Genomic DNA, 22,055 nt, shown 5'->3' with positions numbered 1-22,055 from the left:
TAACTTCTATCTAGGGATGCCTGGGTGGCTCAGTGGTTGAGTGCCTGCCTTTGGCTCAGGTCATAATTCCGGGGTTCTGGGATTGAGTCCCAAATCAGGCTTCCCACATGAAGCCTGCTTCTCCCTGGGCTCTGTCTCTGCCTCTCTCTCTCACTGTGTCTCTCATGAATAAATAAATAAAATCTTTTAAAAAATAACTTCTATCTTGCACAGTACCTGGGACATGGTCAAAGCTGGATTCTAGAAGCTAGTACTGTTATTGTTGTTACTGTTGTTTCCGGGGGTGGGGTCAGTGGTCCCTCGCACCCATGGTGAGCCTGCCTCTCCTCCCCCGCTCCAGAGAGGACGGCAAATGGCCCCACCACCTGGTGGGCACAGCGACCCCAACGAGACTCAAGCACAGCTACTGGGTGATCGTTTCTGTCAGGCCTCTCCTGGCTCCTCACCAGGTGCAAGTGGCTCCTCCACTCGAGAGAGGCCAAGGGACTGTTCCCCTGGGCCGTGACTCCTCGTGTCAACCCGGCGGCCCAATCCGCGCCCCCCCCCCCCCCAGCCTTCTCTTTCTTCTCAGCTTCTACTTCAACCTCATACATTCATTTTGTGGTCCGCTGCCCGGTGGCGATGCTGGCCCCAGAGGGCTTGTCCGGCGCAGCCTCCTCGGCCGCCAGCACGTGGTCCGGCACGGGCAGCGCACCCACCGTATTTGTCGAGTGACCAACCGAAGGGGTCAGCACGCGGAACTCTCCCACTGCAACAGCTCAAGGGCCGGCTGAAATGCCACCTCCTCCTAGAAGCTGGCTCTCACTGCTGCTCCTCCAGCTTCCCCTCGCGCCACCCTCTGCCCATACCTCGCGCCTTGCTGAGTGCAGAACCTGAGCTCTGTGTACACAAAGCATCTCTGTCGCTGGGCCGATGCTCTGTGGGAAGCAGTTGACCCTGAAGAAGTCGGAAGACTTGGGGCTGAACCCAGTGACGCCAGTACAGGGGAGGAGATGGGGCGAGGTCCCTATATGATCAGCACCTCAGTCTCCCCAGCTGTAGAATGGGACCCTAACACCCCCTCCCCGGGGTTTAAGTTCTCGCCCCGTTTTCTCTTCATCACCCCCAGGTCAACCAGGTCAGAGTCTTGCTGAGACTCAGGTCACCCCTCAGGTCAACCACAGTGCGCTGCACACCTGCTGAGTCACTGACCATCACCTCGCCTCAGGCCCAAGAGATGCCTCGAGAGGGGACAGGCCCAAGGAGGCTCCCGGCGATGCCAACAGCACGTCCAGCATTCCTCACAAAGGCCAAGATGAGAACGAGGGGCAGTGGCGGCACCTAAGTCCCCAGAGGCCCTGCTCAGATGCCTGGTGCTGGAAGGACAAGTTAGCGCCATCCTAGGCGGGCACAGACGCCAGCCGCCCTGTGACCCTCAGGCCCAATCTATCCCACCCACAAGGCAATGTGAGGTTCTTTTATTATTATTTTTTTTTTTTTTTTTTAAAGCAAAGCCCATAAACCAATTCTGCCTTCCTGGGTCAGAGCTGTTTATTTAATTAGCATCGCAGGAGACTAAAAGGAAACCTCGTTTGACTCAGAAAGCCGATACAACCCTCTGGCCCAAGCAGAGATGTGGCATGACAGGGAATACCCACAGTGTGCCCACGAGGCTCATCATGGGGGCACCAGCGTCCTGGGAGGACACACAGTGCCGGAGACCTGGGGCCTGTCCTGTTGCCTTCCCGAGGCTTTTCCTTGGTCCTTGGTAATGCCCACTCCCTGCCTCAGCCCAGCCCAAAGCTGCCTCCCGAGCTCCATTCTCCGAGTCCAAGCTCCACACCCACCCTCCCACCTCCCTGCTGGCTGCCTCAAGGCTACCCAGGGTCAGCTGCAAATACCCAGGGTCCAAGGCCAAGTTTATGGTCTCTTCCTTTCCCCCACCCTCCTACCAGACTATTCCTCCTCTGACATTGGCTGTCTCCCCAGCTCCCATCACCCAGGCTCATGATTCTAGAGCTTGTTTACACTTCTCTTCTCCCGGATGTCTTTCCATTCGACCTCTTCCTGTCCCTTGCCACCGTGACCGTGACCGTCCTGCATTGGGCCTCCCTCGCCTCTTTCCCAGATTGGTCTGCTGGTGGCCCGCACCATGGGCAAGGGCCCTCTCTTAACATTCATCCAGAGGACAGCTCCAAATAAGTCCTCCTAATCACTACAACGCTGGGACACCCTTTGTGGCTCCCTGACACCTACCAAACCAATGCCTTGGCCTAATACATAAGGTCCCCTGGCCTCCAGCAAGCCTTTTGTTCCTGCTTATCTCTAGCCCTTCCCCTCACATGCCCTAAACACCAGCAAAGCCGCCTTCTGGTTAAGCTCCCAAACACTGTGCCCTTTTGCAATTTACTTGGATTTCCCATTTCCACATCTCAAAATCCTACCCACTGTGGCCGGACGAGTTGAAATGTCACCTTTTCCGTGCAGCTGATCATTCATTCATCAGCAAATATTTATTAAGCGTTTATTCTGTGCCAAACACTTCCTGATCGCTCCAGAACACACTCCATCCTCCCTCATCTGCTCATAAATACGCTCAAATCCCCCGCGGCATTGTCAACTTCTTGGGGATGGGATCAGGGGCTTATTTATTTCTATCTCCCCAGGACCAACTAACAGGGTGCATCACAAACTCTAGGAATGATATTTGTTCAACTGAATCAAGATCTATGCCATCTGTGGTTTTAATATCATTCAGTTTTTAAAACTCCCCTATTTTTTTTCTTTCTCTGCTTAAGTATGCATGACCAGGAAAAAGTAAGAATAAACTAATATATTTCTCAGCAGCTATAAGCCTGTAATCGTGGTGACCTCTAAGTTATCTGTAACATGGGAACCGTAACGCCAGAGAGAATCCCCCCCCCCGCCCCCGAAGTGTAAAAGCATCACTGCCATCGGTCTTGGACATGTACTATACAGCGTCGGGGAGCTGACTCGCCTTCGTGAGTCTATGTGGCCAATCAGGGTGGCATCTGTCTCTGCAGTCCTGATAGCTGGCTACGGACAACGGCTGGAAGGAGACACAGAGAGGCCTTGCTTGTGTGTGTGGGGGGGGTCCAGTCCAGGATGGACCATCTGCCCTATGCGACCTCGGGGCGGAGATTGGATGGTCACGGCATCACGGTTACTTGGCACGTGTATGCACAGCGGGGGCTTTGGCCCGTGTCTCGCAGACAACTGCAAGGGCAGAGACATCCCCCCCAACCCCAGCAGCTGGCTCAGTCTGGGGTCAGTCCCTGGGGCTGAAGAAGGTTCTGGGATGGACAAGGGCTGTGCTTCCAGTCTCACTGGCATTAGGATGGTGCTTCGCAGTGCCACCAGGAACTGCTGGATGCAAATCAAAGAAAATGAGATTTGCAATTCTGCACTGATGGCCAGATAATATAGGGGGGCAAGTTCCCCTCTTCCACTTCTGAGGCAACCAAATATCACATGGGGTGATTCCGCAGCTGCATTCATTGGGGAAAATTGATGAACATTTCATGTGTCAGGGAGCTGAATCCCAGAGAATGGAGCCAACCTCCTAGAAAATGGTTTCTTTATATAGTTCCATCCATTTATTGTTTGATTGGACTTTCTGTATATTAAATTCAAGCTGTTCTGCTGCTCATGGGTATTATGATGCGTTGGCTCCGTGGGAAATAATGAAGGTGATGGGATTTTATGGCATCACATTACAAAGGAGGCGTCCCCAGCCTCATCCATCTCTCCATCAACTAGCTTGCGTGTGAGGTGGCAGTTATATTAAAACGATTTTTCTGATTCAGTTTAATGACACTCATTCCAGTCCTGACACCCAGAATATGATTACATGAGCTAGATGCAATCTCCCTCCACCCGGTCATGGTCAGCAAAGGCTGAGTTATCTCCCCTCCCAGGCCCCTACCTTCCCAATCACCCGATGTCTGCATGGCTCTGGGCAGAGGGAGGTGGGGGCCGGGGACGAGAAGCCTCGGTTCTGGCCTGGGAAACACTGGATGGGGGCACGAGCCCTGGACTCAGCCCAGAGGCTGCAGAATCCAAGCCTTCTGGCCAAGATCTTTGGGCACTCCCAGGCACCAAGGTAACACCTTCCTTCCTGTCACAAACAAATCCCCGTTAGACGTTGGCCTGAGGTCACCACAGAACATCCCTACCAAAGGAGCTGGTAGGGGGCTGGTCTCTACTTCCAAAAAAGCAAAACTGCTTGGATATCACCAGAGGATGAACATGTAAGATATGAGTACAGTATCAGCTTCTTGGAAGGAGCTGCTTGTGTTCAGGACCACCTGCCCAAGGACAGGCTGGGAGCCTCTCAGCAAAGTCTCTGCTCCTCTCTCTGCCCCAGAGAGATGGGAAGAGGAGGGGGAAGCTCCCAACCATGACCACATGGGGTCAGAGCCCTGTGTGGCCCAGGCAGGAGCTCCCTCCTGGACGGGAGAGGCACGAGGACTCTAGAAGTTCCTGAGAGGTTCCAGGCCTTCCCTGAGGAGAGAGAGGGCCAGGCCACTTTTATTTACTATTTTCAGGCAGAACAATTGCTGCTTCTCAGGAAGAATCATGTTTGTATTTACGAGTGTGTTTAAAGAGGGAAAACCACACAAAGCCAAACAGAGAGAGAGAGAGAGAGAGAGAGAGATGAGTGTGTGTGTGTGTGTGAGAGAGAGAGAGAGAGAGAGAGAGATTGAGATTGAGATTGATTTTGAGAGATTTGGGGGGAGAGCTGTGAAATGGGCACCAGCCAGAAAATCCTCTCCCAGAAATTGCAGCGATTTGACTTGCTGGCCTGGAAGACCAATCTAAAGTAATGGTTCTGGTGTGAAACACCCAACGTCTCCTACCCACCCGTGTGCATCTCTCTCCCCAACCTGCAGCCCTGACACCCTGCCCACCCCTCTGTCTCAGCTGCTATCACAGACACTTGACTTTTCGAGTGGCCTCTGTCTCCCTTTCTGAGCCAAGACTGTGCCCTGTGCTGGTGAGCAGAGTGCCCAGCCCTTGGCAGGTGCCCGCCATATGCTGCCTGTGTTGAAAGGAAACCCCAGGGGCACCTGGGTGGCTCAGCTGGTTAAGCTCTGACTCTCGGTTTCAGCTCAGGCCGTGATCTCAGGATCATGAGGTCGAGCCCCACGTCAGGCTCTGTGCTCAGTGTGGAGTCTGCTGGAGATTCTTTCCCTCTCCCTCTGTCCCCCCCCTCTGTCCCGCCCCCCCCATTCACATGCAGTAAATAAATAAATACATACAAACATACTTTTAAAAAAGAAAGAAAGAAAACCCAATTCAGGTACAAATGTTCCTGCTTAGGGGCAGCCCAACCAGGCTTTCAGTCATCCACTTTTCAATTCGTGCTCTGATGTCCGCTCAATCCACGCTGGGGTCTCACTGCCCTAGGCCTTAGAGTCACCATCCTCTTGCAAGAGGCCTCTTCTTGTGAAACACTTCTCCCAGGGATGGAGGAGGTGTTTGGGACCATGTCATCCTGGGCCAGTCCTTGCTCTGGGAGCTGGTAAACACTCCAGTGCTGGCATGGGAGAAGCAAGACCAGCATGGCTTCCTGTTAGCCCTGCCTTCAAATACATGCACAGTCTCTCAGTTCTCCCCTCCTCACTGCCAGCACCCTCGGCCCAGCGACCATCATCCATAGCCGAGACTGTGATGGTAGCTCCTCCCTACGAAGGATTCACTACCCAGCAGCCAGAGTGAGCCTCTACAGACTTAAGTGAGACCAACTCGAAGTTCTCCAGTGGCTTCCCATTTCAGGCACAGAAAAAGGCAAAGGGCCAAGTCTTTGATCACAAGAGCCCTGCATGAGCTGCTTTCCCCATTACCTCCTTTACCTGGTCCTTGCTTCTGCGGCTTGACCATTAGGACCTTGTAGCTATTCCAAGAATAGCTCACCAAGGCCTCCCTGCCTGATGGCCTTTGCATTTGTTGTTCTCTTGGCCTGGAATGCTCTTCCCTAAGCTACGAATATCCCTTCAGGTCTCTGCTCAAATACCACATGAGCTCCTGACATAAAATACCAGCTCTCCCCTGCACCACTACCTTCCCGCACTCAATGCTCCCTGCTTATCCCACCATGCACGATTTTTCTCTGTAGCATGAACTGCTGCCTCCTGGAATGTAAATACATTTGTTGATCTCTTTACTATCAGGGCTCCTCCACTAGAATGTAAGCTCCACAAGATCAGAGATTATTAAAAAAAAAAAAAGATCAGAGATTATTTCCTTTGCTGCCATATTTCCAATGCCTGGTGGCTACTCGATAAATATTTGTCACATAAAAAAATTGAATGGGGGAAAATTTCATGGCCAGGGGTGCGTATCTCTGGCTCCCTTCCTGCTCCTCCCTGGCCCCAAAGTCTGCAGCGGGAAGGATGGCCAAGTAGCCAAAAATAGTGAAGGACAAGGGTTTAGACTTCTCATGCAAGAAAGGCCCCACCATGCTCAGGCTGAGGTCAGAACTAGAGAATGCCCTGCTTGGCCTCCCCCTCTCCACCCTGCCCACGAATGGATATTTGTCTGACATGGCCATATAGCTAGCATTTGGATGGCACTTCCATTGGTTCTTAAAATGGCCAGGAGATGATCAGCAAGAGAAAACTGAAGATAGGTAAATGGAGGCAGCGACACTATTTAGTCGGACAGATGTCTAGTAAGACCCTGACTTAGACACAGATCATATAACAATCTCTGGATTAGAGACCCACCCTTGAAGAGCTCACATCCTGGGAGAAAGACACATGAGCAGATCAAGTTAATAAAATATGGCAACTGACAAGACAGAGGTACATAAGGGCTGCAACAAGAAGCAAGAGGAGGGGCACTTAGTACACCCTGGTACCAGGGGTGGGCAGGAAGACCTCCTGGAGGAGGTGGTGTGGGGCTGAGTTATGAAGGATGATGGGAGTTAGCCAGACACAGAGCAGTGTAAGGGGTTGTCTCTGGCATGGCGGGAAGATTATGAGTAAGGCCTCTTTTTCTGATGCTTGGTTTACTGCTCTTCCCACCATCTCTTGTTTTGGTTCAAAGGAAGAGAAGTGAATCTCGTTCTATTCATTCTGTCTGGACTTCACACTGGGCTGATACGCAATCTGGGCACTTTGTTTTCACAGGGCCTGGCGCACAGTAGGCGCTGAATAAATGTTGAATGAATGCGAGCCTCCTTGTTGGGATGTGGGTCTGTATCTTCTCTTAGAAGGTGCAGCACCAGAGAACTGTTGGTTAAGAAGTGTCAAGTCAAGAGAAGACCTGGGGGTCTTTCATTCCCATAAGTGTGTCCCAGCCAGATCCCCATGAGCCAGGACACGGCACTATCCAAGCAGGCATGGTTGGCTGGTGTCCCAGGCCAAGGCATGTGGGAGTTGGGAGGAGGGCTGGTGGGCCCCAGAGGCAGTGAATGAAGGTACAGCCAGAATTTGGGGAATTGAAGGGTTAACCAGATCCCAGAGTGGCTCCACTTCGGGCCCCAGGGTGGGGGGTGGGGGGGCAGCCTGACAAAATGCCCTACTCTGTGATGTGCCTGCATTGATTGTCCAGGCCTGGCTCTCAGGCTCTCAGAACGTCAGGCAGCCCCCTTCCAGGATTATGTTTGAAAGGGAAATGCAAATCACCTGGAGGCTGCTTCATGCTTGGAAGAAGTAGAAATCGATTCTGTTTTCATTAAAGTGATTTTTGGACACTGTCAAAAGCTCTCTCATCTCAGGGCATGAGGTGACAGATAGGCTGCCAATCTCAATTACATAAGCCAGCTGACCCAGCAGCAGCAGGCCATCTTACCAGAAGCGGTGCTGCTCTGTGCCCTTCCCCAGCCCCAATCCCCCTCCCCAAGTTGGCAAGAGAGCCTCATCCTCTCCAGTCTTGGCATCAGCCCTCGATGGTTCTGGTGGGTGCTTGCTTGGGAGGCTCCCTTCTCCACGCTGCACCGGAGCCTCACCCACAGACTGACTCAGACAGTCTAAGCCAATCATGATGCCAGACAAAGTCAAACAAAATTAAGAAGGAAAATCTGCTTTGAAAAGTCTACGACCTGGAGCACCTTCACGACTAGGTATGTTGGTCTTTTCTAACCTTGGGAGCTCTGTGTTACCCCTTCCTCTGTTAACTGAGATAATGGAGGATGTTATTTATAGCAGCAATTATGAACAGGAGCTTGTGGGAGCTCCACCGTTGAGGGGACACAAGGGAAACACGGGCTGGCATGTGGGTCTTCCCCACTAGCACAGGAGGTGGCGTGGGTAAGCCATCCATGACCCAAGGAGGCAGTTGGGCCATTATTGTTCGGTGTGCTTAAGGTATTTTGAGATATTAAATAAACAGCAATAATTGGTTCCAGAAGATTCCTCCCTGGAGGACACCTGAGTAACTCATCTGTGAGTCCTAGGAAAGCAGGCAGCGATGGGAACCAAAGTGAGGTGGTATGAACGCCGCCTGGCTTGTGGGCCCTCGGCCCGGCCCCACGACCTGTGAGTCAGCTCTCTGCTGCAGAGGAGCTGGAGACAGCTTCCTGCAGACTGAAACCAGGGCAGGCTCAGGGCAGGGAGGGTCTGCAGACAGGACAAACTAAGGGTCTGCTGGGAGCTGCTGGAAGAAGCTGGACAGAACGTGGAAAGTGGCAGGAAAGTGGCCCTCGGTATCCTACAGCCACCTGAGGGCTCAGACGCCAGCGACAAGCAGAGCAAGAATGGCTTCCGAGAATGGCTGAGGCCTACAACTGGCCTATGTGAGTATTTTTAGGACAGGAACCAGCCAGTGGAGGGGGGAGAAGTTTCCAGGGCCGAGTTGGGAAAGACTCCAGAAGAGGGCAAGAAGACTCCCACCATGGCCTCTGGAATAGATGCTATAGAGTGTCTCAGGGGGCGGACCAGACACTGGCTGAAGGCTGACCTCCTCTGCCCCCTGGGGTCCGGGACTGGGACAGAGAATGGATCTCAGGTCCACCCTAGAAAGAGGACCTGAACACACTATCAGCCCTGGCAAATGGAAAAGGTGCCCATTCACACTGACAGATCCTTTAGAAAGCATTCAACCGCGCCCCTGCCATGCACAGCCATGCAACGAGCCTGCCATGGCTCCAGCCAACTCAGGTCAGGGTCAAAGTAGCCCCATCCAGCATTGGACCACACCAGCCAGGGTGGAGGGGAGGACTGAGCTGCTGTCTCATGACTTATCTGAGGTTAAGGAAGACCCTGCCAGAAGAAGGCTCTTCTCTTGCTCATTCATTTCCCCTCCCAGAGGCTAGACGTTTTGCTGCCTGGGGAGGAGCAGGGCGAGGAGCCCATGGGGCCACCCGTAGGGGGAGGCAAGCCACTCTCCATGGAGATGCCCTTTCCATCCTCTCCCGCAGAGCCCTCTTGCTCCCAGCCATCCCCCACTCACCCCTCATAAAGCAAGTACAAGGCCGAAACTGCCAGTCCCCTGGCCCCTTGACCTACAGGGTAACTGCTAAAGGAGATCAGTGGTCTCTGCAGCGACAGTGAAACAGTGGATTTCACCAGAAGTGCTGCCACTCACTTCAAAGGCAGCATTTAGACCAGCCAGGTAGAAGTGTTTTGTTCACAAACTCCCTGTGTGCCTAGGACAGTGGCTGTAGCACCCACCCTGTTGATGCTAAGGAGTGATATGAGTAGAATAAATCAACACCCCGAGGCTACAGTACAAAAGAAGTAACCCTGGAGGTCTGCTTTCTCCCCACGGCCCCAAGGGTATGGGGACCTGCGGGGTGGTGAAGGAACGGGGAAGGGGCGCTGCAGATGGGCACTGGAAAATCAGCTTACCTTACCAGCTGCGCGACCACAGAAATATCCTTGACCTCTCTCAGCCTTGCCTTCTGCATCTGCAAGGTCGTATGGCATTTTTCCTACCTCACAGGGCTGTGGCGAAAACTTAGGTGGATAATATATGCAAAACGCCTGGCACATTGCTAACACATAGTAGACACATGCATGCTCTTACGCTAATAATGAAAAGTAATAGGCCGCCCCTGGAATTTCCAGCAGTCTCCTCTGAAATGATCTCATTTGAACTCTGACATCCATCCGTCTATCCTGTTTTATCCACACTGCAGTCCTGAGGCATCGCTCTGGTGTCCTGAGTCCCATCAAAGGGCACGGGATAGTCACAGCCACATTGGAAGCATGGCCAGACGTCCTAGCCAGGGGGAGGTCCCCTTCAGGAAAGTGAAGGCATGTGCAGGGTCAGTCTCAAAGGGGCCAAGGTGATCCTTCTCCTCCTGACACGGTGGTCAGCTCCTAGACCCTTCTGTCCTTAAATATCCCACTGTGCCAAGAGGCCCACATCTGCTGTCTACGTCCAGAGACAAGCCCAAATGACAAGACGTTCTCACCCACCCCGGGTGTGTGTGGCTATTCGGACAACTGTGTGTGTGTTGGAAAGACAGGAAGGGGCAGGATTGCCTGTGTCAGACAGCCGAAGGGCAAAGGGAACGCCCCCACCAAATGTGGCGGTGACACCCCTTGCTCCCCTCCCCCCCAATGTGGCACAATGACAAATGTAATCATCTTAAAAGGTCCCATCACCTGCTCAATCATCCCCAAGAAGCACACACAGCACTATGGAAAAACTGACACCAGCACCACAGGGTGTCAGCCAGGAAAAAAGTTGAATCACCAGGACACCACCAACCCAATTGTCAAAGACCAAATAAAAAGCCTCATGAATTCTCCATTAGCAATATAACGCTTCCTGGCCTAAGCAAATACAGACCCAGCACGTGAATTGTAAAGGGATTTTGCATTAGCCTCAATGACTTCCAACGGCGGCCGAAGCAGAGGCCCCTGAGAAGCACGCGTCTCCACACAGCTGCCTTCGTGGGCCCTAATCCTGTTAGGGTGAAGATTGCAATCTGCTTCCTGGGCCCCTTCCTCTGATGGAAAGCTTCGCACACCAGCACCATAAATACATTTCTGTGACCTCAGCCAGAGAAGGGACCTCGGGGAAGGTGGAAGAGATGGAGTCACCTGTCGCCGCACCGAGGGCCTCCCCCTCCCTGCGAGGCCGCTGCTGCTTCTGTGCCTGACCACATGATGCATTTAGACCATCTCACGGTCACCCAGGTAGGCCAGGTCACTCAATCACAGAGGCAGGCCGGGAAAGCCAGGCTGCTCCTCCTCCAGCAAGAAAAAACAAGCCGGGTGGCCCGCTGTGCAGAAAACCCAAGTTCAGAGTCACTTAGAGAAAGTCTGCTCAAAGATACTGACCCCAAGAGCATGTGTGGCAGTGAAGAGGAGTCAAACAAAAGAGAAATAGCCTGCAGATACATTATGGACAAGAAACACAAGAAGGATCCACAGGGGGTGTTCTCGGTGTCTCCCGTTAATGGAAATGGGTCCCTTCCTGAGGACGCGCGCTGAACTGCTCAGTATTTCTGCCCTCCCACCTGCTGCCCGGGCCCCTGTGCCACCTGGGGGCAGCCCTTCACAAGCACAGATGTGTACACGAAGGCAGTAGTCACCACTCACTGCACCCCACACACGCACAGAAGGCATGGCCGGAAAGACAAGTAGTGGCTTAATTTTCCACGTTTTATAAAATGCATGTCCCACCACCCCCTCCCCAAAAGAAGACTCAATTCAGAGCAAGCTACCGCCCGCAAACACATCCCTGGTGTGCCTCCCTCTCTCTGATGAGGTGACTGCCCTTGCTCCTGCAGCTTGGACAGGCAACTCCATCCTCCTCCGCTGGATCCCAACCATCCCGAGTCTCCCTCCCACATGACCTCCGTCCTTCCATCCACCAGCACAGACTCACCCCAGGGTGGTCATGGTGACAATGGTGTACCAAAAAGAGGCAGGGATGCTGGTGAACTTGCTGGCGGAGGAGCCCTTCTCGGCATAAAACATCACAGTGGCAAAGATGATGATGGCCATGGTGAGGGAGAAGAGGAGGAAGCCAAGTTCGGAGGCACAGCTCTTGAGCGTGTAGCCCAGGATCCGCAAGCCCTGGGAGTGGCGCGAGAACTTGAAGATCCTGAAGACGCGGAAGACCCGGAGGGTGACAAAGGCTCCGGACACGTCTTCGTTGTTGGTCATGACCAGGCCGATGTAGTAGGGCATGATGGCCACCACGTCGATGATGCTCATGACACTGCGGATGAAGCGGTAGCGGCTGGGTGCTGCGAAGAGCCGGAGCAGGTACTCCACGGTGAAGATCATGACACAGGCCGTGTCTAGGCAGAAGAAGGCCACCGAGTAGCGCTCTCCGCACGGCAGCTCCTTGCTCCCGGGCACCGTGCCACACGGCACCGTCTCCACCACGTTGGTGATGACTGACACGGCGATGAAGAAGCCCGTCACATAGTAGAAGACCAGGGCTAGCGTGCTGGTGTGCGGGTTCTCGAAGGCGCGCCACATGGTCTGGCGGAAGCTGAGTGAGGGCATGGACTCCTGGTTGTTCTCTGAGTCGTTGTCGTCCATGAGCCGCTCGGCGTTCTCCCTCTTGCGGTCCTTGTACTCCTCGTAGCAGCAGTCGCCGATGATCTCGGGGAGGATGCCGTAGAAGGCCAGCTCCTCGTCGTAGGCCGAGATGCACTCGTAGCGAGGGTAGTGCAGCTTCCCCGTGCGGTAGAAGTTGAGGACGCAGCGGAACACCTCCGGGTCCCGGTCGAAGAAGTACTCCTTGGTGTCCTCGTTGAAGAAGAACTCCTTCTCCGTGCTGCCCAGCAGCGTGTCGGGGTAGCGCTCCAGCGTGGTCCGCCAGGTCTGGAACCTCCGGCCGCTCACGTTGAGGACGATCAGTTCATCCTGCCGTTTGCTCTTGTCGGCGGGGGCGAGGGGCATGGGGCAGTTGGCCACTGGCATCCACCCGATGGCCGCCGCCCGCGCGAAGGGCAGCCAGGCCGCCACCCCCGCTGCCATGCTGCGTCCCCCTGCCCGGCCTGGCGCCGGCGTGGAGCTGGCTTCCGGACTCCTGGGAAGACAAAAGGGGAGAGCGGAGACCCCGGTGAGCGCCCGGCTGCTCCCGCCCGCAGAGCCAACAGGATGAAGGGAAGGGCAGCCACGCGGCGGCTCGGCAAGGGCGTGCAGGGCCGGTGGACAAACCCGGGCCCCTGCTGGGGGGCGGCCCCGGCTGCCGCTCCCGACGCGCAGGGCAGCAGGGCGGGCTGGCGCCACCAGGTGCTGTGGACGGCCCAGCACACCGTCGGGTCCCGCGAGGGCTCGGGAGCGTGGGAAGGAAGGGCCTTTTCGGAGGAAGGGGTGGGAAGGTGCGGGCAATAATCAGCTCCGAAAGGTTATGGCGTTATTACGAATTTAAATCGGGAGAGGGTAAATGAGTTCTCATTAAATGAATTTAAAAGTGGGATAAACACGCTAATTTTTATTTCACTCTTCACCCACCAGAGTAATCAGGGATGGGGGCTGGGTGAGGGAGAGTGGGTAAACACAGTGTCTGCTCCTCACTGGTGAGCAGAGGCTGGGCCTGCCCCATCCGGAAGGTTCTCCGAGACAGCAGGTGAAGATGGTGGGCCCGGAGTCCTATTCCCCAAGTCCCTGGTAGGGTGACACTCTCCGGGACCCCTGGCAGCCTGGCACCCATTCGTGCCCCTCGGGGCCAGGACAAGAGGCTGTGACGCCAGGCAGGGTTCCTTGCCCGCCCTGGAAAGCGGGTCTTGGGCAACTGGTTCACCTGCCTCCCTGTGCTGTCCCTCTGCTTCCCAGAGGAAGCCGATCCACACTCTGCCATCTCCAGATTCCTCGCCTCCCGTCTCCATCTGCCCACCATCCATCGCTCCCTTGGGTTATGTAACGACGCTCCTTCCCTGCCAGCCCCTTTCACCCTGCCCCACTCCACCCCCTGGAGGTTCCTCCAGGCCCGGGGCCACCTTGTCCCTTCCCCTGACAGTCTCCGAACCACATCGTGGACACACCTCCCCGTCACCTGCATGTTTGCTGGGGAACAATGGCTCGGAGAATTATTTTGGGCTTTGAGAAACAGATTTACCTTCCCAAATCTGGCTTTTTAAGGATGATACTGAAATGACTCTGAATCCCCAAATGTGTTACCATCTGTGGGAAGACATGTGGTGACACAGAAACACACGTAACAGCACCAGGAAATTGTTTGGGGTTGACACACTCATTTTCACTAATCCTAAACTGGCACATGGAACCAATCCTAACTCAGAATCATTTGGACCCCCAGGAGTTCAGTTGGCTTGACGGTATGTTTAACTGAATGAGGCAGAGGTTTGTCTGGTAAATGGGATTTGGTCTTCATCCTTCCCTATAAACCGGCTTCCTTCCTTTGCCTACCCACCCCTCGAGGCTTTCAGACCTCTACCTCATCTCGCTCCTGAGCTGCCACTGGACTTTCCCACCTGGATGCCTCTGAAGCCGGACAAGGTCAAACCGAACCCGCCTCCTTGCCCATCAGTCAACCTTTTGTTCACAGCTTCCCTCACCCCAGACCCGTCCCTTAGGCCATCTTCCTCATTGCTTCACCCAAGGAGTTGCCAAATAATGAGACGATAGCTCTGACTGCCCTCTTTCCCACCAGCCTGTTCACCTCGCGTCCCACCCATTGCTCCTGGTCCCCAGAAAGCCTTTCTGCTCAGGGCCCTCTCCCTACGGCCCAGTGCTGCTGGTGCTCAGTCCCACAACCTACAGAATCAGGTCCGAGCTCTGTGGCCCGGCAGGCCAGCATTGCCACCAACGGATCCTGGTGGACAGTTGCAGCCCGTGCCCATGCACCCCTACCAGCCTCAGCAGCAAGAGCAGAGTGGCTCATGAGGGGACCATGCAGGGCTCTGTTCCTGGACATGCTTCCTTCTGCAGGGAATCTCCTTCTCCTCCAGCCCTCCTGATCGCCCCCCATCCCCGTTCCTCAGCGTCTCTGCAATGCCCCCTTTTCTCGTCACCTTGAAATTCCCTCCTTCTTTGGGCTCACGGCATTTTGCCCCCTTCTCAGCACCTATCGCCCTCTGGGCTGGATCACAAGACACTTTCTACATGTCTAATAATCCCCGTCACTAACATTCATCGTGCGGTTCATCGGCACCAGGCACTGCACGGTCTCCCACGGATCATGTCATGTCACCCTCACGGCAACCTAGGAGGAAGCCTAGGAGTTGGCAGTCTGAGGTCAGAAAGGGAGGGACTGGAGATCTCACCTCAGGCAGCCTGACCCCTCTACCTGTGCCCTGAAGTGCCCTGAAGCATATGCTTCCTGACTTTCCTAGGTCTTCCAGTCCATAGAGGGACAGCAGCTGGTGTCAACAGAGGGCTGACTGTGTGCCAGGCACCGTACCGCAGGCATCCATGGACCATCTCGGCCAACCCTGCTGGCAAGCCCAGGGGGTAGACACCACTGTCGTCCCCATTTTGCAGATGAAGAAGATTAACGAAGAGTTTGAACAACTGGCTGAAGGCAGAGAGATTTAAGCCCAGGCTGTCTCTGTCTCCACGTGGAGGTGAAGGGTACAGCCCCGTTTCCCCCTCCCATAGGAAGTGCCTTAAGGCTAAAGGCCATGAGACCTCAAGTTTTACATGACAGCCCAGGAAGCAGCACAGTATGCATAAGGAGGTTCTCAGCCTGGGAACCCAGATTTTGTAGATGCCACTTGCATTCCACCGATTTTACTCCATGCCCCGTTAAGGGGGGGTCTCAAGGGTAGACGTCCTCTCTCCCAACAGTGAACCCCACGGACAGATCAGAATCAGAAGAACCCAACCGAAGTGCCTCTCACTCACTGTGCTCCCAGTCGGGCTTTTGCACAGAGCCCACCTCTGCCTCAGTTTCCTAATCTGCATTCTACGGAGAATACTCACAGGTGCCTCTGCTCCCTCATAAAGGGAGGGTGATTCAGATGCCGCAAAAGACAACAGGAATGACAATGACATTCCCTATAAATGTCATCACTCAGAGAACAGAAATACAGCACAAGCCTGATGAGCTCCTGATTATGGCACAAGAACAGGGGGATTGTTCATCCGCGACAGTGGGTGATCCACATGCCACTGATGGATTTGGGAGCATATCCTGTGCATTTTATATCTTTTTCAAGAAATTTACCCTGATAACTCCCATACTTCCTCTGGGCCACCAGGAGGATCTGCAGTCCCTTAACACACTCTGAGCTGGGTTTTCCGAGGAGCAAGGGAAGTCTGGCAAGCAAGCCAGCAACGTAAGCATCGGTCACAGATAATTCCAATTCACATTCAGTTAACATTTACTGAGTGCTGGCAATGCTCTGGGCACTGTGTTAGGCACTTTTACAGCAACAATTTAATTTATCCCTACAGAAAACTCTATGACTTGGACATTTCTGCCTATAAGTTTCAGGGAGGGAGCAGGGACTCAGAAAGAGTCCTTCAAAGTGACGGAATCCCATGGACATAGGAGCTGATGATTTTCAAACAGACCTCTGACTGAGTCACTACCAAAAGGCTCTCCTGACCTATGTGTAGGTAGATATTTATATTCCTCATAGAAGAGAGCAGGATGCAGAGACTCCCCCTACGCCGGCCCAGGCAGTGAAAAGCATGAGGTCAGGAAGCCTTGCATTCCAGTTCCAACTCTTTCCTGAACTTGCGAGAGCAAGCCATCATTGGCCTCAGAATCCACATCTGTAAAATGAGAGAGCTAGACAAGGAAGTGACAGGGAGGCCTGTGGCTCAAAGGATTCCATTAGGATCCAGGCCATCAAGGCTATGGCTTGGGTCTCACTGAGACCTCCTCCTAACAGTTGCCCATGCAAAGCAGGAAGTATAGCGTCTGGGTTTGCTGCTGTGGGGACAGACTTAGCCCAAGCCTCATCTCAACAAGAGGCAGTTCTGGGAATTCCTGATGAGGCTGGTGCCCAGAACAGGGTGTGCAGCCCGCACTGCTCAGAACTCAAAGCTGGCAGAGGCGGGGTCCGCCCATAGAACCCCTGGCCTACTCCCTGCAGGGTAAAGGGGGCCAGGTTCCTGGACATGGGGCCCTGGACCTCTGACCCTTGACATCTTTGCTTTATCCCAGGTTGGAGTTCAGAGGGGCAGGACCTCGAGAGGGTTAGAGCAGCAAGGAGGAAGATCAGAGAGTGCTGAGCCCGGAGGTACCTTGTTAGCACCTGCTTAGGCTAGTTCCGCATCTCTGCACCCTGAGAGGGCAATGCCATTCCCCTTCCAATCTTCCAGGGCTGCTGTACCCTGACTCCCAAGCCTCCGTGGCCGGCCCAACCCCTGCCAAGCTGATTCCACCACTTTACCCTTTCCACCTCAGACCAAGCTCCTCTGCTCAAGGGCAATGAGTATTACAGATACTGCTTTTGGATGAATGATTGAGAGTCAGGGAAGGAAAAACAATCCTCTACCTACCTAAATGCTTCCAGTCCCAAGGCCAAACCAATCCAGGGCAGTCTTCCTAAAGAAGGCCAAGCAAAAGCCAGGCTGTCTCCAGAGTCTCAAGCCTGGTTCTCCTGGTAAAACGTACCTCAAAAGGAACAATTGCCCCACCACTACTTTCCCTCTCTCTCTCTGTCTCTCTCTGTCTCTCTCTCTCTCTCTCTCTCTGTGTGTGTGTGTGTAGGAGGGGTGATAGGGTTTGAAAGGGGAAGAAAAGTTTCCCTGCCTGATACCATGCCCAGGGCCATAGCAGCCTGCACACAACCCTGCAGACATGACCTGGCTTAAGCAGGGATTCTCCACAGCTCTCATGGCAGCGCTTGCCCCCGACAGGGATCAACATCTCCTGAAGCAGACCTGGGTATGAATTCCTGCAACAGGCACAAGAGTGCGGCCCCATTTCCAGCCAATGGCACTGCACACGCCTCAAATGCCAAGGTTTTACTAGGACGTGGACGCCTTACAAATGAAAAATCTGAAGCTATTTTTGCTTTTGGCAGAAGAGTTTGACAGTGGGAAAGATGGGGGTGGGGGGAGGCTGGGGAAGTGCCATTTAGAACAGGTGAGTGCTAAAATGACAAAGGCAAAAAACCCTAGAAGAGGAGGGAATGCATCTTCTCCTGCTGTAAGAAGTCAGCCCTATTAAACAGCTTCAATTTTGGAGGGAGAGGGCCGAAAGTCAGCAGAGTGACCAGAAGGCCTGTCCTGGGGGCTGACACCTAACCTGAGCCCAGCCACAGGGCAGCAAAAGTATCATGTCACCAAGGTCTGACCTTCAACGACCTCAGCGGAGTGCTGGGTGTGGAGAGTCTCTGGAAACTTTTTCCTTCCACAATTGTGCTTAGCCCGGAATGGGGCTGGTCCCGGGGGGAAGGGGAGGGTCCTGACAATGGGGTGGGGGTGGCAGGGCTTCTCAAGTGCCCACAGGGTTTGGGTGGACAGACATGCAACTGACAGGATGCAAGGCTGGGGATCTTTGGGGTGCAGGCCTGGCACGCACGCACACACACACACACAGATCCTCTTCTCCCACAGTGCCACTCCTAGGCTGGCCAGGGCACTTTCCTGAACTCCAGCAAAGGAAACAAGCTGCTAATCTTTCTTTTCCTGGGGGTCCCTTGTGGACTCACATTTTGTTGCCTTCAAGTAGCGACAGGGAAAAATAAGTACATCAATTGCCCTCTGTGTGCCAACATGTCCTCACGGGGAGATGTACACTCGCTTGGCACTGAATTCCTGCACGTCCTTTCTACAGACGTTAAATATCCAGGTTTCCTTGAACTAAGGGTAAACACGGCATACATTTAACCATCCGGCACATTCACGCACGATACCCACATGCACCGTATAGGAATCCCAGCCCCTTCTTACAAACAGGATTATCAGAAAGTTCGGGCAGTCTTTCCTCCGAAATACAACCGAGCCCTGTCTTGGCTTCAGGATCCCAGGTTCCGAAGCTCAGCCTGTTGCTGACATGCCAGGCTGTCCAGGGTAAAAGCAGAACCCCTTGGACTTGGTCCAAACGTCAACGCTAAGCAGGTGCAGGAGTTTAGTCATTCCAGGTAACTCCTCGGCCCGGTCCCCTCGGCGCCCCAGCCCCGGTGGGTGTCAACACCTCGCCAAAGGGACTCTTTCGGGCCCCCTCCCCGGGGCCTCAGCGGCCCAGGCTTCCCCGGGAGACCTTTCCGGGAGCTCACGCGGTGGCAGCGGGCTGGGGCTGGGGCAGGACCCGCCGTGCAGGCCCCCGGCCTCCGGGCTGGAGAACTTCGCGGAGCGCCCCGAACTGCTCCCGGCGTCCGCCCTCAGCCATGTCTCCGGTGCCCCTCAACGGGGTGGGGGTGCCAGCGAGCCGTCGCCACCTGCCGCCAGGTCCGGGCTGCCCGCGGCACCCCGCGGAGGGCAGGCCAGTGGAAGGAGCGCGAGGCTCGCACCCCACCCAAGCCTCGCGTCGCCGCGCGGCCCGGCCCCGGCCCCAGGCGGCTGCACAGCCCGCGGGAGGGAACCGACGCCCCCGGCCGGCTGCCTGCTCCCCGCGGCGCCGGCCCCACCCGCAGTCCTTCCGGCGCCCCAGCGCCCACCCGCCCGGGCGCAGGAGTGGGAGGGCGCCGCGTGGGCAGCTGGAGCAACAGGCGTGGGAGCGGCGCTCCGTGCGCTTCCCGCTCCAGGAGGCTCGGTCGCGTCCCTCTTACCTTCGGCGGAGCGAGTGGCGGGCCCCGCACCCGCGCGCGAGGCAGCTGCGGCCGGAGCCGGAGCCGGAGCCGGGGCCGCGGAGGCGCCGAGCGCCCAGCAGCGCGGGGAAGCGCCCAGCAGCCGCCGCTCGCCGGCGAGGTCTCGCTCGCTCCCTCCCTGGCTCGGTCCGTCCGTGCGTCCCTCGCTCCGTGGGGCCGTGGGGCCCTGGGGCCCTCCCTCCCCCCTCCCTCCCTCCTGCGCCGCAGCTCCGGCCCCGGCTCCGCGGCGCGTCCCCTCCCCGCCGCCCGGCTCGCGGGCTCGCGGGCTGCCTCGCTCGCGCCCTGCCCCCGCCGCCGCCGGCGCCGCGCGGAGCGGAGCCCGGCGGGCCCCGGGCTGCCTGGCGAGGTCCCTTCCCCCGAGCGGGAGGCGCCGGGGCGCGGCGTGGGCGGGGTGCAGGGGAGGTCCGGGGGCGGCGGCGAGGCTGCGCCCTCCGCTCCCCGCCGCTCCCCGCCGCTCCCCGCCCGCCGGGCGGCTCCAGGCCAGGCCCGAGAGCGCGGGCCGCCAGGCAGCGGAGGCAGAGAGGAGGAGGACCTGGAGGCTCGCCGCGGGAGAGTGCCCGGGGCGAGGGCGTGTGACTCCCCGCGCGAGGGTGTGCGCGCGTGTGTGTGTGTGTGTGTGTGTGTGTGGAGGGGCGCGCGCGCGGGGGGCGGGGAGACGGGCAGAGCCTGGTGCGTCTCCGCGGGCGAGTGGAGGAATCCTAGGGTGTGCCTGGAGGTGGCGGCGCGTGCCGGCGCGGGCGGGCGCGGGGGTGAGCGCGGCAAGGTGAGCTCGGCTTGGGCGTGGGGGCGGAGCCCCGGGGGGCGCGAGTGCGAGCTGGGGGCGTATTGCGGGGGCCCGGGGAGAGGCGGCCCGCAGCGCCAGGGTGTGCGCGCGCGTTGGGGGGTGCTGTGGAGCTAGCTGGGTGTCTCCTTCTCACCGACTGTCCACGCGACACCATCTCTTGCTTGCGGCCGAGCCCCGCCACCTGGCGAGGCGGAGCCAACTCCGCGCAAGCTTCTCGGCGCCCCGGCTCCCGGCTCCGCGTGCCCCCAGGTGCCGGGGCTGCAGACCCCAAGGGGGCTCCCACTACCCTCATCCCGCGTAAGAGACGCTGTCCTCCCGGGGCGCGAGGGGCGAGACCCAAAGGTAGGGATTCACCTTCCCGCCCCACCACGTGCTCCCAGCATCCAGGTCCGAGAGTCCGGACGTAGGATGAAGCCTCAGCCTGAGCCCGCCCCATCGGCCCTTCGGTCCCTCCCCAAAGCCCACGGAGCCGCAGTGCCCGGCGCTCCGGCCCAGGCTGGAGAGCAGGCGGTCGGCATGTGGCCACAGGACCCGCGGATGGGGCCCGGAGGGGGCGGGGGCAGCCTCCCGCCCTCGGGCCGTGGCGCGCTGATCCTTCAGCCCGCGCGGTCCGTGCAGACGGGTGGCTCCGGCTCCCCCTGGTCTGCGGCCGCGGTACCAGGAACCCGGGATCTCGGCCCGCCCCCCGGGAAGCCAGGCGGCTCCGTGCCTCGGCTGGCCCAGCACACGGGCTCGGGCTCGAGCGATCGCAGCTCTGAGTGTGCAGAGGGTGTGCCCGAGACAGACGGCCAGGGGAGAGCAAAGTGCGCGGTGAAGGCGCCGGAGAGCCTCGCTGAATCGGGCGGGGGGCCTCAGGCTGGCGAGGACCTCCAGCCCTGTTCCAGGGTAAGGGGTCAGGGCCCGTCGTCGCGGGCTAGGCCGCTGTGGGCCCTCGGAAGCTGGAGCCCCTCTTTCACTCCTCCCTCCCACTCTCCCCAAAGCCCCCCTCCGTGTGTCAGTCTGAAAGGTGTACAATTGGCCCTTCAAGAGTGGGCGTGGGATCCCATCAGCATTTGCCGGGAGTCCCAGAGCCGGTGGGATTTGCACACAGTAATAATGATTAACAACACTGCCACTCCCTGGCAGACTGGGGAAGAATTCAGGGAAGGCCCTGGCACTGCTCCCACCATCCTCCTCCCTTCCCTCTAGGGAAGAGCTAATTTTCGCCAACTGCAAGCCTCCGTTGCTAGGACCCCTGGGAGGGCCCCAGACTCTGGGGGGAGGGGGTTCCAGGGAGGGGCATTTTCCTTCAGTCTTCCACCCTTTGGCCCACTGGGGAGAGTTAAAACCTCCTATTTTATTTCTGTCTGCGTCTGAATTCTCGTACGTTCCCACCTTTGTTTTGCATCTGTCAGCCAGCTTTCAGGGCTGGGTCTGCCCCAAGCAGAGGCTTCCTGGAACCCTTAGCTGGGGGCATCCTTCCTCTTCCAGAGAGGTCAACTGACCTCTCCCACACCTTCTAAGTCCTATTTGAGGACAGGACACTGATTCGTAGGCTCCCCTCCCACCTGCACCCCTCACACCCGGCCCTGTTCCTCCTAGGTTTCCAGCCCATCATTCAAGAGAAGTAGCTCTCCAGAGGATCTAGAGGGAAATATGAAAAGACTTGAATTTCTAGTCTAGGCCAGTATGGTTTTTATTTAC

General features: G+C 56.5%; 1 protein-coding gene and 1 long non-coding RNA gene across 5 annotated transcripts in view; one reads left to right on the top strand and one right to left on the bottom strand.

The window, feature by feature from the left end:
• KCND3 (potassium voltage-gated channel subfamily D member 3) overlaps nt 1–19,596 on the bottom strand; it is a 196,303-nt gene extending 176,707 nt beyond the window's left edge. For 3 of the 4 annotated variants that reach the window (XM_038562369.1, XM_038562370.1, XM_038562372.1), the window contains exons 1-2: nt 19,550–19,596; nt 11,788–12,945 (exon numbers count right to left, since the gene is read on the bottom strand). In XM_038562369.1, the coding sequence (XP_038418297.1) occupies nt 11,788–12,893 (1,106 nt within the window). In that variant the 5' untranslated portion in view covers nt 12,894–12,945; nt 19,550–19,596. The remainder of the gene's footprint in view (nt 1–11,787; nt 12,946–19,549) is intronic. The other variant, XM_038562371.1, reaches the window with a different exon arrangement.
• Nucleotides 19,597–20,237: 641 nt separating this feature from the next.
• The window catches only part of LOC102155426, a 61,830-nt gene continuing 60,012 nt past the window's right edge, over nt 20,238–22,055 (top strand). The window contains exon 1 of the long non-coding RNA XR_005371933.1: nt 20,238–20,351. This is a non-coding gene — a long non-coding RNA (uncharacterized LOC102155426). The remainder of the gene's footprint in view (nt 20,352–22,055) is intronic.

This window comes from Canis lupus, chromosome 17 (genome assembly GCF_011100685.1).
Source record: "Canis lupus familiaris isolate Mischka breed German Shepherd chromosome 17, alternate assembly UU_Cfam_GSD_1.0, whole genome shotgun sequence".
Classification (NCBI taxonomy): domain Eukaryota; kingdom Metazoa; phylum Chordata; class Mammalia; order Carnivora; family Canidae; genus Canis; species Canis lupus.
The sequence above is the reverse complement of the archived record's forward strand: the minus strand, read 5'-3'. Positions and strand labels throughout refer to the sequence as shown.